Raw genomic sequence first — 22,667 nt, forward strand, 5'->3', positions numbered from 1 at the left:
GGACTTTTCCTGATGCTGTGAAGCAGTTCAGACTCATTCAGCCTTCGGAGCAAAGCGGCGATGGCAGCTGTGAGGAAATCCTTCTTCTAGGGCTCCCAGCACTCCTCTGATGTGATTAAACAGTCCTTATTGTGTTCAGATTTTTGATTAGAAAACCTCAAAAGAGTCAAATTCGACTCAAGGGACAGATTCGTGTCAGTTCTTATTTTTAATCTGAGTGTGCCCTCAACTGTGGTCTCAGTGAAACACTTTTCTCCCTGAGAGTGGCATCGAATTTTGGGTTTAAAACACAGAGTTGGCAAATGTTAGCAAATCAGGAGCCTGTTCTAAAAGCCTGTCCTTCTTTCAGGGGTTTTATTGTGCGCCGTTAACTTTTTTTTCCAGTTTCAATATTGTTTTCTTCATTTTTAATTGGCTAATAAATAGCAACTGCTACATTGGCATGGAAAAATGTAATGGGCCAGACAGCTTGGTTGGGATCTCTGCCATTGTAAGGTCAGGATCTGAAGACCAAAGCATGTCAGAACATCTTGCACATTCACCCTTAGCTGCCTCTTTGTATTTTATACAGAGGAGTAGGATTAGTGACTTTTTACAAAGATAAATACTGAGTTCCCTATAGAAAAGATCCCAAATGTTCTATAAATACTGGCGAGTCTGATGTCTATATTCCTTGGTCTGCAGAATTTAATGTGCTTGAGTTACTTTGCTGAAGAAGGGTTATTTAGACATATGGAAAAACATCTGTTCCGTGCTGAAATAAATAGTGTTTGAGTGGTTATACAATGTAGAAGACCATCCAAGGACTCTGTGCCTGAGCATTTCCCATGGTGCGATCATGGCTATGATTTACTGAGAGCAGTGTTTTTCACACTGAGGTGTAGATTTGGAGATAAACATATTTGAATCAAATCCTCCAATCATTGATGGGATTTGTAGGTAGAGATCACTCGTGGAACTTTTGTCTCTGGAGGACAAAATTCTGCCTGTGTGGTGAAATGTCTGCCTGGTTTATAGGTGGTAACATTCATACCTCTGAAAACACGGAGCTGAGATGCAGAACAGAACGGAGACGGTGGGTTTAAATTGTGCATATTTTACCCTCCCTCCTGCCTTTATTTTGGTGCTTAACCAATGTATAAAATATCAGGCAAAAAATGAATTATTCAGTGAGTAACTTTGAACGCAATTTGCTCGGGTGTTTCAGATTCATGTCTGTCTCTAATAAAGTTTGTCAAATGGAAAGCAGCAGGACACCCCACAGGTTCTTGTGTGAGGGAGCTGTTGAGTTGTGAAATTCTGAGTGATTCTGAATCAAAAATTTCTCAGACTTTTCCAAGATCACTGTTTCTGAGTTTTTTTGCTCAGTTCAGCACTGTTTTGCTGTTGTACCAGAATAAAGAGGTGGGTCATTTTGTAAAGGGCAGGAAAATTTCAAAATGTATTTATTAGTTTGTATGTCATTGACAGGGATGTGATACCTGCTGAGACATAAATGCAGGATTCCAGTGTCCAAAAAAATAGCGATGCATGTGCCAGTTCTTAACTTGAAATAAAGAAGAGATGCAGAGCTCTGGGGAATGTATCACGAGATGTTCCCTGATTCTGTGTAATTCGCTGGGACAGACCAACTTCTCTTTGGATTTCCTTCTCACTGCACAGGGAACACCCTCTTGCAGCACTCAGTTTCCACAAACAAATCTGTACAGTAGTTAGTGGGGTTAGCTTCAGCTTTTGGACCATATGTTGGTGTATATATGGATACTGCATGTTCCTGTTTGGTAGCAATGCATCCAGACATAAATGTCTTTCCTTGGAAACCTGCTGAAGTGTGCAGCTGCTGCTGTGGGAGGTGGGAAGAAGAGAAGGAGCTATGTAAATAGGTGGGTAAGGGTTTAGTGAGAACAAGTGAGGTGTGCCTTTATAAACTGGTGGGTTCTTCACCATTTTAGAGGGGAAAACAGAGGAGGAGTGGGGAATGTAAACCAGTTATTATTCAGGGCCTTGCGTATTGAATCAGCTCAGAGGCAAAGGCAGCAGCTCAGCACTCACAGTGCCGCTCCCACTTTGCTCTGGGATTTTTTTGGCAAATCAGCTTGGGATTCTGGGCTCGAGTCTGTCACTTAATAGTTGTAAAAACCTTCATTCAAACCACCTTAGACGGGAGTAGCTGAGGACAGGTTTGGCTTTACAAATAAAAGCTTCATTTTGTTTTGGTTTTGCCATTGACTGCGGTCAGGAAGCTTGGGGTCACAAAGACTCTTTCTGAAGCTTTCATTTGCCAACAGTGAACTTCATTTAGGGCTGTGATTGCTTCCTAAAGCCAGACTGGAGCCAGTCCCATTTCCCCCTGGATTCTTGGATCAATGTTCGTACAATTCCCTGTAGGAACAGCGTTTCAGCTCCAGCACATGTTGAATTGTTTGACCTGATGCCTCTGCCCTCGGGGTCACTGCTTTTGCAGGGAAATGGGACATTTCGGGTGAGGATGGTTTCCAGCCTTTATCTCCTTTCGTGTTTAATGGAATGAGAGATGAATGATATGAGCTCCAGCTGAGGATAATGAGGAAAAAAAAAAAATAAGTTGTATTGTCTCTATCATGAGCAAGTTGGCCAGTAATGAAATATTTAAGAACTGATGGGAAGATCTTGTACTCAAACATATTGAAATATTTAAGAAGTGATGAGAAATTATTGTACACAAGTATATTAATGTAAAATAATTCTCATGCAACCTGATGTCACACAATTAAGTCCTTCATCATGTTAATGATGCACTGCACCCAACCCCATTGCAGATCCATTGGAAAGCATAGAAACTCCACTGTAACTTGGAATATTGAGCAATTCACCATATTGTACCTGTGGAAAAATAACAATACTCTTCTATAAAGCAGGAACTTAATAAAATTACTCCTTGCTTCTGATCAGTTTAAACTGTATTTTCTAATATGTATTCAAGGTGTAAAAGGGGCTCTGTGTTGAAAAGTGTATCAGTTTGACAAATTAACTAACAAATTACAAAATTATAAAGCTAATAATTTAGGGGGTTAAAGCAAGACATATACAGCTGTCTCTGGCTTTCTAGTGCTCCTTTTGAATCCAGGTCCCTGGATTTCATCTTTATTGAAATTATTTATACACAGTAACATGATGGCAAGTTGTATCTGAAACAAAATCTCTCTCCATTTCTCCTAGTCATGAATCATTTTCTAACGGGATCTTTTGTTTCTGCACTTTCTGTAATTATACAGCAGTTTCTTCATTTAAAAAGAATGAAGAAAAAATAGCCAGTAAACACCGAGTCCCTTCCGGATTTATGTGTCTTTCTAGTAATTAGGAAATTACAAATCCCTGGGAGTAGAGTCATGCAGATCTTCTTTCTCCCTTTGCCAATTCAATCAGTTCTATTCTATACAAGGAGAACATGAACAAAAGGCACCAATCAAAATCAGTTGATTCAATGACCACCTGTTTCTTTTAATTAAAAGTAATAATTTACTGTGAATTCCAGGAGGGGACTGAAAAATTTGCCTTTGAATCATTTTGAACTGTGTTCACATTGTGCTCTTCTGTACAATTACAGAGAAGAAACAGTTGATTGAAAAAATTTCAAATTTCTTTAAAGCCAGTTTTTTTCTGTTTGTGTACTTTCTTAATTCTCTTTAGAGTAGCAAAGAATAAAAGTGGTCTTAGTTACACAACAGGAAAAGAGATTTTTGTTGTCATTTTTGCATGGGGTGTCATTTATAATCATAAAAGACTTCTCTTCTACAGCACTTGAGAATCAGTCTTCATTCCTGAATGTCATCCCAACCCTTGAACCCAGTGAGGAAGGGACTGGATTTTGAACTTGCTGTACTGCAGCTGCTCTCGGTGCTGGTGCAGGTCTGGTGGAGGCAGGGGGGTCTGCACAGGTTATATCACCTGTATTTTTGCTATTTTTGCTTAGTCTTTATTTCCTTATCCCACCACTGTTACTGTAGAGTTGAATACAACTCTATTTATGCCCTGAACACCTACCAGTGTGTTCAGGTTTCCCATCCCGCAGATGTCAATGGATTGAATGAATGAATTCTTTCTCCAAGTTATTTGAGTCACTCCAAACTTCACATTCTGCCTGGAGGTAGATTCCTGGCAAGAGTCTGGGTGTAATTTCTCACCAAGTAGGAAAGCACACTCATGCCATTCCTGTCCTCCTCCACTGCAGCAAGGAGCTCTTGGTAGGTCAACCTGGAGAAGATTTTTTTTTTTTTTTGGGGTGCTTGGCAAGTAGATTCGGAGCTCTGAAGTGTCTTGCAGCTGGGGAGGAGCAACCCCATGAACCAAACCCAGCTGATTGGCCCCACTTTGAGCCCAATTTGGGCTCGGGACTCTCAGAGATCCCAGCCAGCCTCAGCCCTTCTGGGATATTTTTGATTTTGAGGCAATAGAAGTCTGATCTTTTATTGCACTTTTCTGAAAGCAATAAAATTTTCCTACACTGCAGCTCTGAGAGGGGAAATATCAAACGAGCTTTAAGCATTTGTACATTTTATATTAAAAAATGGTATGATCTTAATCATTCCCAAGAGTCTCAGATTCTCTTTGCTCCCAGTCTTACTCAGCCAGGGAAGAACAAAGCTGGTGACCAGTTAAACAAGGGCTTTTTACTCTTCCTTGCTCCTCAGCTCTGATGACAGAAGCCATATTTTAAGCCCTGGAAGTTATTTTTTCCAGTAGAAGCATCTGGCTCCTTGGCTCTTGCAGCTTCAAAGCTGAAGCTGTTTTCTTAAATTAAGATGCAGAGCAAATCATTAATCAATATTTTTGTTTTCCCAGTGCAAAAATAAATAGCAAACAGAAGAAAGTGTCTCAAACAGAGGTGGTATCTGAGTGGGATCCCTGGATATTGTGGTCACTGCTTGGAAGGGGTTTAGAAAGCTGGAGTCTGAAGACCTTCAGAACTTCGAGTGAAATTTGCCTGAGGACAGCGTGGGCTGAATGTGGGATTTGGCTCTGTACAGAGAAAACCACGCTCAAATACATTCTCAAATATGTTTTATTAACTTGGTATTCACTTGGGGAAGTTAAAGCTGTTTTAAGGGAAATATATGCAGTACAGATTGCAGTGGTTTCATTGATCTGTTGCAGCAGATCCATACTTCTAAAGACATTTGGAGGGGGGACAAAGATGTGGGATTCAGTGGTTCTGTCACAGTAGGGAATGGCTGAAGGCTGTGTATTAAATGAGGAAAACACCTGCCAGTCCTTCTGGGCTTTTCCATTGGTAAGGAGGAACAGTGACCTCCTATCTCTTGTAACAATTTGTAAGTTGGTTTGCATATATGGAATATATTGTCATCCCTGTTTTCAGCAGAAACACAAACAGCACCACAATTTGTGCCGCTGACATTCAGGAATCACTTTTTTCTTTCATCTAAGGGAAGTAGTTTGAAAATTTTAAGCTTTTATTTCCTGTACACCTTTTAAAATAGTAACTCCATATAAATGTAAGTTTGACTGGGGATGAAGAATCATCTCGTGGTTCTGTTATGGAAATAAAAAATGGAAAGTTGGGTACCTTTGCATTTCTTTACACAAAACTGTTCTTTGTAGTAGTAGGCCCTGATACAACCTGAGGACCTCACAGCTCATCTGCAGAACTCCTTTAAGGTTTTTTTGTAATGGAAAATATAATTCTCCATTCCTCCAAAAGTGTTTTTACACTTGCACTTTTGCATTTTCTGCTTCTTAATGATCACAAAAATAGCAGTTCAGGTATGGAAAAAAAATCCTTTCACCAACCCTAGGCACTTAAAAAATTTAAGAAGTTAATCTTATCTCCTGCCCAACACCTTTTTGACATTCATGTGTTGGCATTAATTGACTGAAAATGGTCCTTTTTCCTCACACCCTAATCACCAGCACAGGCTCTGGCACTGACAGGTCACAGAATCACAGAACGGTTTGGGTTGGAAAAGACCTTAAAGCTCATCCCCTTCCACCCCCTGCCATGGGCAGGGACACCTTCCACTGTCCCAGGCTGCTCCAAGCCCCGTCCAACCTGGCCTTGGACACTGCCAGGGATCCAGGGGCAGCCACAGCTGCTCTGGGAACCTGTGCCAGGGCCTCCCCACCCTCCCAGCCAGGAATTCCTTCCCAATATCCCATCTAACCCTGCCCTCTGGCAGTGGGAAGCCATTCCCTGTGTCCTGTCTCTCCATCCCTTGTCCCCAGTCCCTCTCCAGCTCTCCTGGACCCCCTTTAGGAAGTGGAAGGGGCTCTGAGGTCTCCCTGGAGCCTTCTCCTCTCCAGGTGAACACCCCCAGCTCTCCCAGCCTGGATCCAGAGGGGCTCCAGCCTTCAGAGCATGTCTGTGACCTCCTCTGGACTCTCTCCAGCAGCTCCAAGTCCTTTCTGTGCTGGGCCCCAGGGCTGGGGCAGCTCTGCAGGTGGGGTCGCACCTGAGCGGGGCAGATGGGCAGAATCTCCCCTCTCCTGCTGCCCTCACTGGGGGATCAGCCCGGGGCATGGTGGATCCTTGGTTCTGGTGACACAGTTGTTGACAGTGTCAAGTTGCATCCCATGAAAAGACCTCACAAGTAATAATCTGATGTGCTTGGCATGTAAAACCTCCACTGGTTCACCATCACACAAAGTGGAGTTTGGGTATTTTAAAATTAAAGGCAGTGTGGTGATTTAATGCCTGCAAAATTATAGCAGGTTCAGTGTTGCTATCAGGGGGAATAAAATCCCGATCAAAAGGGAGCTTTTAGAAAGAATTCTGAGATATAATGCTCATAAGCTGTTTTGTGATGTGTTAAGGCACAGTTTGACATGTGCTGCTGGTTAACCATGCGCTTTCAATTATTGCACACCCCCGCCTAAGAGCCACAGAAGTTACGGAATGATTCCTCACAGGGAGGTGCTTTCCATCGCTGTTCAATATAGGAAATGGGTTCATTTGTGCTAAACAAAGGAAGAAGGCAGGGATGGTGGCAGGGGGGCAGGACATAGCTCAGTGGCAGTAGATAGGTGGAAAAACATGTGTGCTTTGGGGAGATGCCTCTGTGTTCTTCTGCTTCCCTCTGCTGGAGTGCGGCAGGATTCCTGCCTGACCCCCTTTAAACACATCCAGAGCTGTCTGGGCAAGAGACTTCTGCAAGCTCATTATTTATTTTAAATGTTTCTGCTCCATTTTCAGGTTTTTTTCAGTAGTGCCACCTGGAGCCAGTGTGTACAACCCTCTCCTGGTGGCTGTGACTCTGTGGCTGCTCCTCTCTGTGATCACATCTCAGCTTTGAGAGTGATGGATAATATTCTAATTTTTGCAGAGCTGTGTGGGGTGTAGCGGCCTGGTTGCTGTTCATCTTTATAGACCCCAGTCTATTAGAAAGTATGCAAATGCAGAGCTAAATTTATGCCAATTCAAAGGTTTTTCAAATCAAAATTTCTATAATGTCTGTGGTATCAATTGCCCAGAAGTTTTATCCCATTTAATTACACTGTATTGCATTAAGTTGTACTTACAAAAATGGAGGACTGTCCTAACATAGCAGAGAATTCACTTTTTAGCATGAAAATAACACAAATTTTAATAGAGCACATCATTCATCACTGCTGAACAAGTGCTTCCCCACTGCTTTCCCATTGCCACTTCCCCTCTCATAACTTTGACGGATTTTGGAAACAGAAGTAGTTTTTCCCTTTAGAGTTTCACAATTAATCTATGCCAAGTTTAATGCAAAGTTCAATTTTCTTGCAAATAGCAGCCATTATTTGGCAGTTCATCTGTCAGATCCTGGCTTGGCTCCCTGTGTTTACTACAAAATGGGGCTGCCAGCTCTGCTTTGGGAATTATTGAAAGTTTACATTGATGAAAAGGGGATATGTGAAGAAAATTTACAGGAGCTTTCCTTTAGCTCCATAGTTTGCCTTAAGCCAAAAAAAATGCTAAAGACAACGTGATTTCCTCTATGATGCATATAAGTTCATTAATGCATGTTTAACTCTGGGAAGTATGAACCTGTATTAACAACTGATAAAATAATTACTGTTAATATAAGTAATTAGAGCTGGCAATGTAGTAATTATTATTAATATGATTGCTTATAATTAAAGTGCAAGCCATAGATTCAAGGGTAGTTCTAAGTGGATCAGAAATCCTTGTGAATACAGGAATAAGATGAAAAAATTTTGTCACCTGTAATGGGTGGATAGTGGTCTCTTGACTTTCTCTGGATGTTCTCAGACTTGTTTCCTAAAAAACAATACCTTCCACACTTTGATTTACCCCAAAAAAACCCAAAACACAAAGCGTAGGATTGAAGCAGAAAATAGGATAAAATACTGATGAAGAGTGTAGTCTCTTATGTTTTTGTCATAGGTTAGCAAGCATAGTCCCGGAAGGGATGTCCTTGCTAAGGGGTGCTTACAGCTTCCTCTGGGACCTGATAGAACCTATCAGCTGGCCAGTTTGAATATGGACAATTCTTTAAGCCACTTAAAGTTGTGACCGCCTCTGTGATCCACACTTAAGAATAGAAACCCTGAGGCAGAGGCTCTCTCTCGTTTCCGGTGCTGGGACAGGTGGCTGTGGGCCCCGTGTGGGGGCCAGTGGGCCACGGCCATCCTGGAGCCGATGGGCCTGTTCCACCCGCGGAACCACCCCCCCCAGCGCTGCTTCGGGCAGCCGGAGCGGCCCGGCTCTCCCCCTCTCCACTGCGATAAGCCACATTCCAGCTGCGAGGCCGAGGTGAGATTAACCCTTTTAGTGCTGTGAAGAGCTGAAAACCTGAGGGAGGAGAAAGAGGAGATGCTTAAAGCTGAAATTCTGTTGTGAAGCTGTGATATATCAGAGTATCCCGTTGTAATTTCATGAAGATATGGGGAGTGGAGTGTTCAACTCATGCCTGTTAGCAAAAGCACCTGCGCTGAGATAGGCAGATGCTGACGCAGCTGTAATTTCATGAGAAGTTTGGACAGGGAGAGATGGAAGCGATGAGGACTTTTGCTCCAAATGGGAAAGGAGAAAACCTCAATTCCTAGAGGTGCTCCCAGAGATAGTCCTAACGATGAAGATGAGGAAGACCCTTTGCTCCCAGGGAAGAAGGGCCTCTGTTCTTAGAGATGAAATGCTCCCAGAGATGGGTGAAGAGAATTTTTGTTTCTGAATGGGTCAACCTTAAAATTGTACCCCAAAAAGCTTCAAGAGTGGACCCTCGAAAGCAGTTGTGGGAAAAGCTGCAAGTCGGGGGAAGGGACTCACATGCGAGCAGAGAGACTCCTCTTCCTAAATGGACTGAACAATATTTGGAAGTGGGCAGCTGGCTCGTTGTGATAATGTTTTCATAGCATGAGCAAGAAGAGACTCCTCTTCCTAAATGGACTAAACAAGGTTATTATGGAAGTGGTAAACAGACTGAACATCTTAAGGGTTGTCTTTTTTACATTGTCAGTGGGAGAAGGGAGGAAGGTGGGGGCAGGAGAAGAGTTCTGAAGGTGTGGTATAATTTTTTTTTTCTTCTTTTAGGTCTGTTAATAAACTTCTTTATATTCTTTCAAGTTTGGTGCCTGCTCTGTGTTTCTCCTAATTCTTATTTCACAGAAGATAAATAGTAATGAGTATCTTGGCCCAAACCACTACACTAAATTGGTGTTTCTGCCCGGTTACAAACCCAACCTGCTACAGTTTTAAATTTTTTTTTAGGACATTCCATTAAAAGGCTCTTGAAAGAGAGATTTCCTACAAAGTTTCCAGTTCAGGAATAGTTTTGGTATTATTTTCCATTGTCCTCTTCTTATTATAAATTATTTAGTGTGTGCCATTAGAATAATAGCTAATAATAGAACATACGTGCTTCTCCTTACAAAATCTAATTCATATTAAATTGTTCATCTGAAACACCCCACAGTAGGAATTTTCACACAAGGATAGAAAGCTAGGGTTCAGTATAGAAAATACTATATACAGAAAATATAGAAACTTGATTTATTTATTTATTCATGTGGCTGTTTTTTGTTGTTTTCTAAGAATGTTTTTCCTGGGATTTTGTAGTCACACAGAGCTTTGTAGTCAGACACAAGCCCTCACTCGTGTTGCACAGTGAGTGCAGAATGGTTGTCCTTAAATGTCACAACATTTTTAAACCACACACACTCCTGCTTAATGTAATTCCATGCATATTCCATTGTTTGGAATGAAATTATTGGGCAGTGTTACATAATTTCAGTATAATATGCAGGTTCAATTATTTAGTAGACATTGACTGTAATAATTTCCATATATATAATAAAACAGTTCCTTTCCCTCTATACCATTACTTTATGCTCATAAATACCACTTGTGTCAGATGTTAAACACAACTTTAAAACTCTGTTTATTCAGTGTCATTCTTAGGAGCTGTGGCTTTTGTCCTTCTCAGCCACAGATGTCTTACCAGAGTCATGCTTAAGTGTAGATATTTATAAGGCAACAAGTCCCCTTCTGTCATCTAAACAAAACAATTTAGAGAAGAATTAGCTTCCCAACTGTGGTTTAAATTGTTTGGAAGGCACATAGTCACCGAGCCACCAGAGAACCCTTCTGCACAGCCACATTCCCATGACCCTGAGCCACAAGGTCCGTTGCTGTATCTTTAATAAATAATGAAACAGATGTTCTCTGGAGCCGTGGCTGTCACTCCATGTAGGTTCACTGTGTTTACAAAGTAAATACAGTCGGTAGCAGTTAGCATTTCATATCTCAGGCTGTACAACAAGCAGAATTACTGAAATAGTTTCAATTTGAATTTGTAATGTAAAGTCTTTACTTGTTATCCTGGGTGCTCTATAATTTCTTTCCATACAGTGCAAAGTAGTGGTTATAGATTCACTGTAAAACTTAGAATCAATGCCAAAATGAATTCACATGAAGAATGCTACCAAAACGCCAAAAACCTTCACAAAGGGTAATATGGCAAAATAGTAAAATTTTAAGGCAAAATTTTGTCTTCTCATAGTCATATTTTTGTGATAATTACTAATCAAAACTCCCAAATTTCTTGAGAAAGTGCTTATACTGGAGGGATCTTTTCTTTTTGAGGAAAGAGTCAGCAGGTTTTCCATTTTGAGTAACATGCCGGGCTTTCCTTTTGATTTTTTGGAAAGCTTTGATTGGCAGGTAAATTTTAAAAATCAGTATATTTATAAGACAATTTAATACTTCTTATCTAATTTAAGGGTATAATACAAAATGTAGACAGAAGAAAAATATTATAATGTGTCATTTTGCAGTTGTGTTTTCATTGAGGATGTTTTAGACCTGGCATTTCATTATTTCCACGGTCTTTCTGAAAAGAGTATTAGCAAGGATTGATTTCAAACCCCAGTGTGGTTTTTAATGAAGGGTTACTACTTTTCCAAATTTCTGACCAAGACTGTGCAGGGATAGTTCTGACTGAAATGCAGCTGGAGCAGGAAGGAGTCATAAAGGATTTGAAGATAAAGGGGGTGTGCACAGGACAGGGCCATCACAATGTTTATTTTGGCATTGCACATCTCCAGCCTGGTGTATGTGGAGTTCTGGAATGAGCCTGACATGGAGGGACCTATGGAAGATGTGGTTTCTTCCTCTGAAGTAAATGTTCCTGGTTTTCCAGAGGGGACCCTTACTGCTAGAGAAACAGCAGATGTCTATGGATGTGTCAGGCATTTAAGTGATTTGGGTGTATTCCCTTTCACTGGTCCTAAATTAGGAAACATATCCAAGCTGCTGGTGGCCTTAAAATGTCCTCACTCCTAAGTTTCTCTGCTCAAAAATCAGATGGGAACAGCAATCTCTGGAAAATATTTACCATGTGCCGAGTTAGAATTCATTCCTTTTCATTTACAACAATAGAGATTATCAACTTGCAGCATTTCAAGATAATCCCATCTGTAAAATCCTGATTTTACAGTCATTGGACTGTATTCCAGATTAGGCCATGAACAGTTTCTTCCCAGTTCTCCTGCTGTATTTTGTGTGACATTTCAGGATGGTGACAGTAACACTGTAATCAGTCTGTGACTCTTCAGCCACAGACTGAACACTGCCATTAAACTTTATGTATGTGAGCAGTCAGTAAATGAAGTTTTAGTGTGCATAAATCATGGGAACAAGCCTGAGCTGACATAGTTTTTTCTTACAGCACCATAAAAAGGAGAATTTGGAACTGAGGTCAACGTGCCTGTGCCAGTGCAGGTACCACTGTTAGGTTCTGAACAAGCTACACACTGAAATGTATTTTTCTGCAGCATGATTTGCAGAGCTGGAAAGCTTTTGGTATTTGAAGTAATAAAGGTGTGTCAATCTTATCTTTTATGACTTGAGAATCTGTGTCTGTTTTTCCCTCCAGGATCCCAGAAGCAAGCACAAGTTCAAGATCCACACCTATGGGAGCCCCACCTTCTGTGACCATTGTGGGTCACTGCTCTATGGACTCCTGCACCAGGGGATGAAATGTGACAGTAAGTGAAGTTTTCCTTGGGCTACCAAAGGGGTGTTCTGGAAAGTCAGTGGAAGCCCTGGATAACAGCTTCTTACTTCGTTTCTGTGGAAAATACCATTTCAAATGTCAGCTATTTATAGTCCTGGGATATTTCAAGTGGATATTTCAGCATCATAATAACCTACTAATGAAAATCACCTCTTCTGCTGAGAACATGGTGTATTCAGCTTGATGTCGCTGGAGAGCCTTTGTCATGGTAATTTTGAGAAAGCCTCTTTTTGGACTGTCTGTGTGAATACACTCTCAAAGACTGAAATTTCAGTTCAGTTTGTAGTCAAGGTCTACTATTTTCCTTGTATGTAATTTGTCTTGGAAGTCTTCCACAGGCAAAACCTAATAGTCAATTTAAACTTAACTCCCTTCATTGCTGACGTGAATGCTCTGTTTTCTTAGTCATATTCCCAGCAAGTCTTTATTCCATTTTCACTTTTTTCCCCCCTTCAACTTCATTAATGATATGTTTAGCTTTCTGAAAAAGATTATTTTATTTTCTGTTGTATTAGCTCTCTACAGAAAGTATTGCAAGATGGAAACCAGACGTGGCGTTTGGTTGAAATCCAGGCAGCTTTAATCTGAAAGTCTTACCAATAATTTAGCATTTAGTCTTCATTTTCACTTTAAATTAATTTTCACTTAATTTTTAGCTTCTCATGGGTGTCTGAACCATTTTTATGTCCACAGCCTGTGATATGAACGTTCACAAGCAATGTGTGATAAACGTCCCAAGCCTCTGTGGCATGGACCACACAGAGAAGAGAGGAAGGATTTATCTGAAAGCTGAAGTCACTGGTGACAAACTGGAAGTAACAGGTAAACAGCTCATTTTGGAATTTTTCAGGTTTTATAAATGTATGATACACACTGTGAGTTTGTGTGCCTCGGTCAGATCTTTGTGCATTAAAGCCACTGATGGAAAATTTCCTTCCAGAAGCTGGAGGATTTCATACAACGTGGCTTTGAATCAAGAAACTCTATGAAGCTGTGTTCATAAAAATCAGTAGAAAAAAGGAAATCTGTATTAACAGCTTTAAAACCTGGGGAAAACTAGTTAGAAAATCACTGTATTGTCAGTTTTTCATGTTGAAAGCAGCCCAGCAGGATGAGTAGCTGTTCAGGAAGTTACCCATCATCTTCAGAGCACAAGAGATTCACTAAACCTTCATCAGCTGAGGAGTTGTTTCCTGTATTTCAGAGTATGGAATAAACAAAGGCAACTGGGATTCAATCCCAAATACTACTCCCAGTGAGTTTTAAAATATAAAAAAACAGTTCTCACATTCTATAAGCTTAAGGTGACCAAGCTGGGGAGGAGGCAGAGAAGGGGAAAAAGGAGAGGGTGGCAGTTTGTTTCCTTGGAAGTGTTTCTCTGTAATTTGTGAATAATCTGTGGTTGTGCACACCCAGATGTGCACACCCACACCCCCCCACCGACCCACCCTGAGCCAGAAGTTTCCAAAAAATACTCCATGAAACCAGTACAGGGCACAATGCATTTGTCACTGCCTGCTTGGTGTTGCAAAATGGAATTGAATTTGGGGGTAAAGTCAGAGTAGGACAAAGTGGGAGGTTTCTTAGAACATCTCAACTCCTGCCTGTGTTTCTTGGTGTGGTTGTCACAACCTGTGGGTGTAGAGTGTCATGTCCGTGTGGCTCAGGTGACAGAGCCTGGTACACACCAAAAGGATGTTTCTTCCCCCCCTACATTCAGTAGAGACCTTTCCCCTTTTCACAGAGGAAATCAGACCATCACTGAATTTTCGCAGCTTCCAGAACCAGCAAACTTCCCTGCTGACATTATCCCTCTATGGTTTTGTTCTTCCTAAATCCAAATAGCTCCATATTCTCCTGTCAAACCCTGTAAAATGCATTGAAAAGGAGACGTTTGATAAAATTTAGTTAGAAAGGATCAGAATAGATCCCAAGTGATGCTTAATTGTGGCTTAACTTTTCAAAGAGCTTCCTGTCAACGTGGGAGGGGGAAATTTGTCCAAGGTGCTGTCATTAAGAGAAGGTGGTTTCACTAAGTAATGAGGCGTTTCAGGGATGGTGATGTGGGTTCTAAAAGTAATTGTACCATGAGAGGGAATTAATTTAAAAATCATCCAAGTGACAAAATTTAATATTTGCTTTATTCTAGGCCGCTTTGCAGCAAGGCTCTTAAATATGGCTTAAACTTTCTGCAATAATACACATAATGTGACAAATAACATGTGCTTACTTCCTGATGATTCAGTTGGTTTATAATCGTTTTAGGGACAAAAACATTTATCACAAGTCATTGTGGAACGAAGGCACTGTAAAGTGATTATACAAACAAAGGATCCTTTTAGTTCAGAGTTTTATTTGAAAAGGTCTTGTCTGAGAGGTGAACATGGTAAAATTGTAACAAATTTTGTAGGTTTTCTCCATAGGCTCTTTTTGGTGTGAGTGTACTTGGTAAATGTCATTTCTATTGTGTTTATAAATAAAACATTTCCATCCCACAATTAAGTAGGTTTCTGGACAACAAGAAGAATGTTTACTATAACTTTGTTATGTATAAAACAATTACAGTGCTGTGGTTGTGGCTGAGGCTTGTCAGCATTTCCAAGCTTTCTGAAAATTTCTTTAAATAAAAATTATAATTGTCCTGAAAGCAAGCTGCTTTTTTTGTTTTTTACTTAAGAAATACCATATGAACTAGCCAAAATGACATTTCAGGTGCCTTTTGTGTATGTTTAACTGAAAAGGAAATTAGCAATTGCCAGTTCATGGACATATTACAAAACATAAAAAAAATGCTCCTAGAATGTCATTGCTTCTAAAATATTTATTGACAAAAGCTTTGTTAGAATATACAGTTCTCAGAGCTCCCAGGCACAACATCACTGCCCTTAGCTTTGGGAAAGGAGGTGAATTAAAGGTCCAGGAGGTTTAGGAACAGCAGGAAAAATAATCAGTGACTGACTGTTTGGTTTGAGCCTTTGTCTGAATCTTTTTCAAAGGAATTACTTTGTAGGTGTTGAACTCCTTCAGCTGAATTCCTCAATATCCCTGCTCTGCACCCTGTTTTGGTTGTTAATTAGTTCCTGCTGATTCTTTCCCAGCCAGTCTTGATTACATGCAAAACATTTGTGCTGCTAAATGGGGACCTGCCACTGGTGTTGGCAAATTGCAAATCCTTAGGCATCCCAACCATCCCAGCCCCACCAGGACACAGCTGGCAAAGGACAATTGCAGAATGTGGTCCTTTAGGTGATATGGTTTATTTAGCACATCCCAGTTTGTCTTTCTTTCCCTCTGCCTTCTTCTTTGGAGGGTTTTCTGGTGCCTTTTGTTTCCAAGAAGCCCCACACTACAGGAACACTGAATGTTTTCCTGGTAAAATGTTGGAAATAGGGCTGGTTTTTAATTCCCAGTGAATTCTAGGAAGGAGGTGAGGCAGGCACTTCTGGGTGGAGCTGCCCAGTGGCTCCCTCAGATTATCTACAATCTCCGAGTTGGCAGGTTCTGAATGGAATTAATGGTGGGAGTCATTCAGTCCTGTGTATAAACACACTTAATTCCAGTTAACTGAGTCAGATCTTCAACCCCGGTGCATCAGTGTGGACACACAGGTTTGTCTGTGGGAATTGTAGAGCCTCTGCAACACTTCTTCACAAAGGAGTTGGAATTTTGGATTGACTTCCTCTGCCATAACCTCACCATCTTCCCAGGGCTACTCAATCTGCCCCATTCAATACTCATTTGTGTTGTAATTCTTAAACATCAGTGGTTTATCGTCAATGGTTGAGTTACTTGCTTGAGAGCTGTGTTGAATATTAATAATTTATGGCACTTACAGTACAGAAATGTGGTAGTTTTCTTTTTATAGAAACACTCTTGAAACGCATATTTCTGAAATCTCTTGAGTTCGTGACCCTTTCATAGGTTGGATTGACATAGGGGGGTTGCTCTTAAGCGTAGTAAAGTGCTTTTTGCTATTCTTAATCTCTGCTTTTTACACTGAATTTTCTTCCTCCTGATGTGTGTTAAAAGTTTTTTCACTCTTTCATTTACTCCTTGACCCATCTTATAATTTAGGGCTCTTCTGAGTGAGCTTGTAGGTGGTTGAATCACAGTTCTGATTTTTTTAACTTTATTTTTGAATTATTTTTATAGTGAATGAACAATAACCTTTGTGAGAAAAATAACCCCATCTGGTGCATTGATATATAAAATGCTGCCACAATACTGGGACTTCAAACTGTGACCTCTCAGGCACTGGAAGTTGGATGTGACAGCAGCTGACAAGGAGGATCTGCCCTCCTGACACTTATTTAGAAAAAGGATGGTGGTGACTTTCTGGCAACTAATGCACCCCCTGTTACATAAATCTTATTAAAACACATATAGGCACAGCACAGAATTTTCAGGGGGTTTTAACTGTATTTGCCTAAGCTGCAAGGATCAGAAAATCTGGTTTTATTCTTCAGTGGTGCTTCAGTTTAAAAGCAGAGGAAAGCTGGCAGTGATCCCTGCAGAGGCTGGGAGCACACAAGCGGCTCTCCAGCAATGATCTCCCAGGAGCTCCGTGCTCCCCACTGGACATTTCTCAGGTTATTTATGAATGTGTGAATGCTGAGCCACCTCCTGGCACTGCTCATTATGTCCTGTCACGCTGCTTGCTGAGGGCAGCTGGAGCAGGAGCCCCCACCCAGACAGGCTGGGGACACAAACTGCAGAATTCTGGCACATTCCTAGATCCTCATTGTTTCCTTAAAAGACCCCACTGTGCACACACTCTGATAATTTTATTGTGGTTTTCTAGGTCAGTGTCAGTGTCTGTCTTTGTTAACATTAATTTCATAATCTGCAGCTGATTTTAAAAGGGAACATCAATTAATATTCTGGCTGTTTGACCAGCTTTTAATACCAAATGCCTATAAAGTGATCCCAAATAATTGTTTCCATGCAGGACATATTTTTAATGTCTCAAAAAACATGAATCTCATGGTTTACTTCACTAATATCTTCTTTCTGACATTCCCAGAATCTGCAGGGTTGCTGCAGTCATTACAGGAAAAGCTATGCCTTTAGCAATGCCAGCCCTGGTGACAACGAAAAGCTTCCTTCCCACCTCAGTCATTAAATTCACTTTACCATGAAGAAACAGGCAATGTAAGGGGTTTAAAAAGACCATTAAGTTTTCAGTAACGGCCATCTGCATGCATCCAGAAATATCAACTAGACCCTGTATATTTAGGTAAGATAAGAATTACAAATGTAACAGCCTGAAGCCTTTTCCATCTTGTGGTAAGATTTATGTTTCATTAAGCAGCTGTCCTGCCCAGTAGCACATATATTTTAAGATGATATTTTTTGTAAATATAATCTTCTTTAAAACGAAAATAGAATTGCTTGTATGAGATTCCCAGGTGAAATTGAGGCTGGAGAACCTATTGCAGACACAAGAACTTAGGACGCAGTGTTAGGGATGATGGTAGATTTTTTATTAGTAGGAGAGAATATCCTAATAAATACAGAGGAATCAAGTCTCTTGTAACATCAGTTCATTTTTCTTCTTGTTCTAGACAAGGATATTCATCAACTGTTCCTTGTACATCACATGTACAGTGCAGGTGTTCATTATGTTGCCATTTTTCAGTGCTCAGGCACTGGGCTCAGAAAGGATATGAAAAGAAATCTTCACTGGGCAGGGGAGTAGTTATGGAATAGACAAAAGTCTCATCTCTGAAAGCCCTTATAGTGATGAAAACCATAGAGACTGAAAATTGCCTGGAAAGCAGGATTTGTTTCGGAGTCAGTCGTACCTGTGAGTCACAAGCAGCTCCAGAAAAGAAGAATTCAGTGAGTTTTAAAAAATCTCATAATAAATCTTCAGTGAAAGTAGAGCAGTTTTGGAGGCAGCTTTTGGATTTTGCATACAAAGGAGTACAAACCCAAAAATGGGAAGACTATTTTCAGTAATAGGTAAATCTTTTAAACTGTGACTGAGGAGTGCAGGAAGGTACTGGGGAGACAGTTCCTTGGCTGGGAGTGCAAGATCCTCTGTCACTCGCTCAGCCATCTGTAAACTGGGCAAACCAGAAAGTCTGTACCAGAAACTTCTTCAGGAGGCAATGAGAATTTTGGAACAATTTAACAATGCTGTGTTGTGAGAAGACAGGAGCTTTATGATGTGTTGGAGCTAACAACAGTCCCCCTTTTCCTTCATTTCTCTGGATACCATGCCAGGTGAGACCACTGGAGTCTTGCAGTGTCTCCTAAAAGCAGCTTTTGCCATGCAGATGAGAGATTTCTACTCATCTAAGTTGCCTGTAGGACTAAAAGATTGGCAAGAAAAGGTTGCTGTGATTAGTAAACTGTTTTATTATCCACATTTGGGAATTCAGGAAAAAGGTATCTGTGACTCACTCGTAAAGGAACTGAGTGGACTCATGCTGCGAATCATTCAGCTTTGTCCTGGGAACAGAAACATTTATTTAGTCATTCCCATGATTAAATTTATCTGCTGGTACCACAAGAAGCTATAAATCCACAACTGCATATGGCTTGCAACTCTTGACCTACACAATCCCATGGAAAAAGTTTCAGCTTTGTTATCCACTCTCTGAATTCCTTAAAATCCTGCCTGAATTTCTTCTCTTTACATGAAATGTCAGTTGTCTCTGCCAGCCCACTCTGTTTTATTTAGGTTTTTATTTAAAGTATGAATACCTAAGAACCAGCTCTGTATTTGCTTATGTCCTTACATTATTCCTGGAAAAGCGGGAGTCCCAAATTTAGGCTCCTGGATGGATACTGCTGGTTTATAAGTAGCACTTAATAGAAGAGCCATAGGACAGATATCAAATAATCTGCATTTTCTGCTGAATACACATTTATGATCTCTGGTGCCGGTTTGGACAAATTTGGAGGAAAATATCCTCTGACAGAAGGCAGGTTACAACCACCCCTCCCGCACCAGGTTTGGGAAGGATGAAATTTTCCTCAGAGGAAAGTAAAAGAGATAAAAACTATTTATTTAACAAACACACGGGAAAAGAATAATAATGCTAAATAATAAAACCTCTCGCTGTGGAGAGAAACCTGGGAAAATCTCAGAGTCCTTCTGTAGATGTAATCTCTCTCCTCCTCCTTGAAGCTGGGTCGTGGGCCCACCTCCAGGGCCTTGGTGGGAAATTCTCCCAATGTGTTCTGATGTTGAAACAGTCCAGAAGAGAAGAAGGGAAAAACCAAAGTCCCAGGAAAACAAAGTTCAACTCTCCATCTTCCTCAGGAGAAAAGGAGCCGAAAGCTGGCTGAAGAGCAAGAAGGGTGCTTCCTCTGCTCTTGCTACCGCAGCAGAAGAACACAGAGGAGTGTGTGTATTTGTGTCCTTGAAACAACTGCTTGAAAAGTGTGCTCAGGTTTTTTTTTCTCTCCCTCCTCTCAGGCTCAATTTAAAGGCACAGAAAGGCACAGTTAATTTCTGGGCATAGAGCAGCGATAGGGGATACACATCATAAAGTCACCCCAAGACATTCCACCCCTTATCCCATATCGTTGGCTCAATGCCCAAACTAATATATTCTAATTCTACACACACACATTAATACATAAAAATACAGCTATGTACTAACAGGGACAGTGACACTCAGCAAGCAGTGGTATACAGGCATTTCACATTACAGATGGTTTTCACCCAACAATCAGATCTCCCTATGGTACACAACGTGGTGTTCCATCTTTCTGCATTACCCACCATGTGCAACCAGGTCCCTGAGCAAAAACAACCCCACAGATGGGTTTGTCTGTACTTGACGCAGAATTCCTCCACATAGTCTTTCCTAACAGACCTCTGACATGCACTACTGGGACCTTGTCTCCATCTGCTGTATACAGGGATTCAGATTAGGCTGGACCAGCTCTATTGGTGGAACCTCAGGTGTTAACTAAGCAGGTGACGTTTGCCAGATGCTGCTCCCAATTTTTAAAAGTTCCCCCACCCAGTGCCTTCAAGGTGGTTTTCAACAATCCATGGCACTGTTCCACTTTGCCTGCAGCTGGTGCATGGTAAGGGATGTGGTACACCCACTCAATGCCATGTTCTCTAGCCCAGGTGTTTATAAGGCTATTCTTGAAATGAGTCCCATTGTCAGACTCGATTCTCTCAGGGGTGCCATGCCTCCAAAGGACTTGCTTTTCCAGGCCCAGGATGGTGTTCCGGGCAGTAGCGTGAGGCACAGGGTAGGTCTCCAGCCATCCAGTGGTGCCTTCTACCATTGTGAGCACATAGCGCTTGCCTTGGCGTGTTTGAGACAGTGTGATGTAATCAATCTGCCAGGCCTCCCCATACTTGTATTTGGACCATCACCCACCATACCACAGGGGCTTCACCCGCTTGGCCTGCTTGATCGCAGCACGTGTCTCACAATCATGGATCACCTGGGAGATACTGTCCATGGTTAGATCCACCCCTCGGTCTCGTGCCCACTTAGAGGTGGCATCTCTGCCCTGATGGCCTGAGGCATCATGGGCCCATTGAGCTAGGAAAAACTCTCCTTTATGTTTCCAATCTATCTGTGACATTTCTATCTTTGCAGCCTGATCTACCTGCTTGTTGTTTTGGTGTTCTTCATTAGCCCTACTCTTGGGGACATGGGCATCTACATGGCGGACTTTCACAACCAGCCTTCTTACTCGGGCAGCGATGTTTTTCCACTCTTCAGCAGCCCAGATTGGTTTTCCCCTACACTGCCAATTAGCCTTTTCCCACTTTTCCAGCCACCCCCATAGAGCATTGGCTACCATCCATGAATCAGTGTAGAGGTGGAGCTTTGGCCACTTCTCTCTTTCAGCAATGTCCAGGGCCAGTTGAACAGCTTTGAGTTCAGCAAGTTGGCTCGATCCACCTTCTCCTTCAGCAGCTTCTGCAGCCCATCATGGGGGACTCCATACAGCTGCTTTCCACTTTTGTTTCATCCCTACGATGTGACAAGAACCGTCGGTGAAAAGAGCGTAGCGTGTGTCTTCTGATGGCAGTTGATTGTATGGTGGAGCTTCTTCAGCACGTGTCACTTGTTCTTCTTCATCAGTGAGACCAAAGTTTTCACCTTCAGGCCAATTTGTGATTATTTCCAAAATCCCAGGGTGATTCATTTTTCCGATATGGGCACACTGTGTGATGAGAGCAATCCATTTGCTCCATGTGGCATTGGTGGCGTGGTGGGTAGAGGGAACCTTTGCTTTGAACATCCACCCCAGCACCGGTAGTCAGGGCGCCAGAAGCAGCTGTGCTTCAGTGCTGATTACCTCTGAGGCAGCTTGGATTCCTTCATAGGCTGCCAAGGTTTCCTTCTCTGTCGGAGTGTAGTTGGCTTCAGACCCTCTGTAGCTTTGGCTCCAGAATCCCAGTGATCGGCCCTGAGTCTCACCAGGCACCTTCTGTCAAAGGCTCCAGGACAGACCATTGTTCCCGGCTGCAGAGTAGAGCATGTTCTTCACCTCTGGTGCAGTCATGACTGGGCCAAGGGCTACGGCGTGAGCAATTTCCTGTTTGATCTGGGCGAAGGCTTGTTGCTGTTCAATGGAAATAATTCTTCTTGCGGGTAACCAGGTAAAGAGGACTCACAATCTGCCTGTACTCAGGAATATGCATCCTCCAAAACCCTATGGCACCTAGAAAAGCTTGTGTTTCCTTCTTGTTGGTCGGTGAAGACGTCGCAGTGATCTTATTGATGACTTCAATGGGAATCTGACGCCGTCCATCTTGCCATTTCACTCCCAGGAACTGGATGTCCTGGACAGGTCCCTTGACTTTGCTCTTCTTGATGGCAAAGCCGGTTTCCAGGAGAATCTGGATCATCTTCTCTCCTTTCTCAAATACCTCCGTTGCCATGTTCCCCCACACAATGATGTTGTCAATGTACTGCAGATGTTCTGGGGCCTCACCCTTTTCCAGTGCAGCCTGGATCAGTCCATGGCAGATGGTGGGACTGTGCTTCCACCCCTGGGGCAGTCAGTTCCAGGTGTACTGCACACCCTTCCAGGTGAAGGCAAACTGAGGCCTGCACTCTGCTGCCAGAAGAACAGAGAAAAATGCACTGGCAATGTCAAAAGTGGTGTACCACTTCGCTGCTTTGGACTCCAGCTCATACCGGAGCTCCAACATGTCCGGCACAGCAGCACTCAATG

General features: G+C 41.9%; 1 protein-coding gene across 3 annotated transcripts in view; it reads left to right on the top strand.

Moving 5' to 3' along the window:
- PRKCA (protein kinase C alpha) overlaps positions 1-22,667 on the top strand; it is a 153,805-nt gene that overhangs the window by 81,337 nt on the left and 49,801 nt on the right. For all 3 annotated transcript variants that reach the window (XM_032128886.1, XM_032128884.1, XM_032128885.1), the window contains exons 4-5: positions 12,357-12,468; positions 13,191-13,319. In XM_032128886.1, the coding sequence (XP_031984777.1) occupies positions 12,357-12,468; positions 13,191-13,319 (241 nt within the window). The remainder of the gene's footprint in view (positions 1-12,356; positions 12,469-13,190; positions 13,320-22,667) is intronic.

This window comes from Corvus moneduloides, chromosome 19 (assembly GCF_009650955.1).
Source record: "Corvus moneduloides isolate bCorMon1 chromosome 19, bCorMon1.pri, whole genome shotgun sequence".
NCBI lineage: Eukaryota > Metazoa > Chordata > Aves > Passeriformes > Corvidae > Corvus > Corvus moneduloides.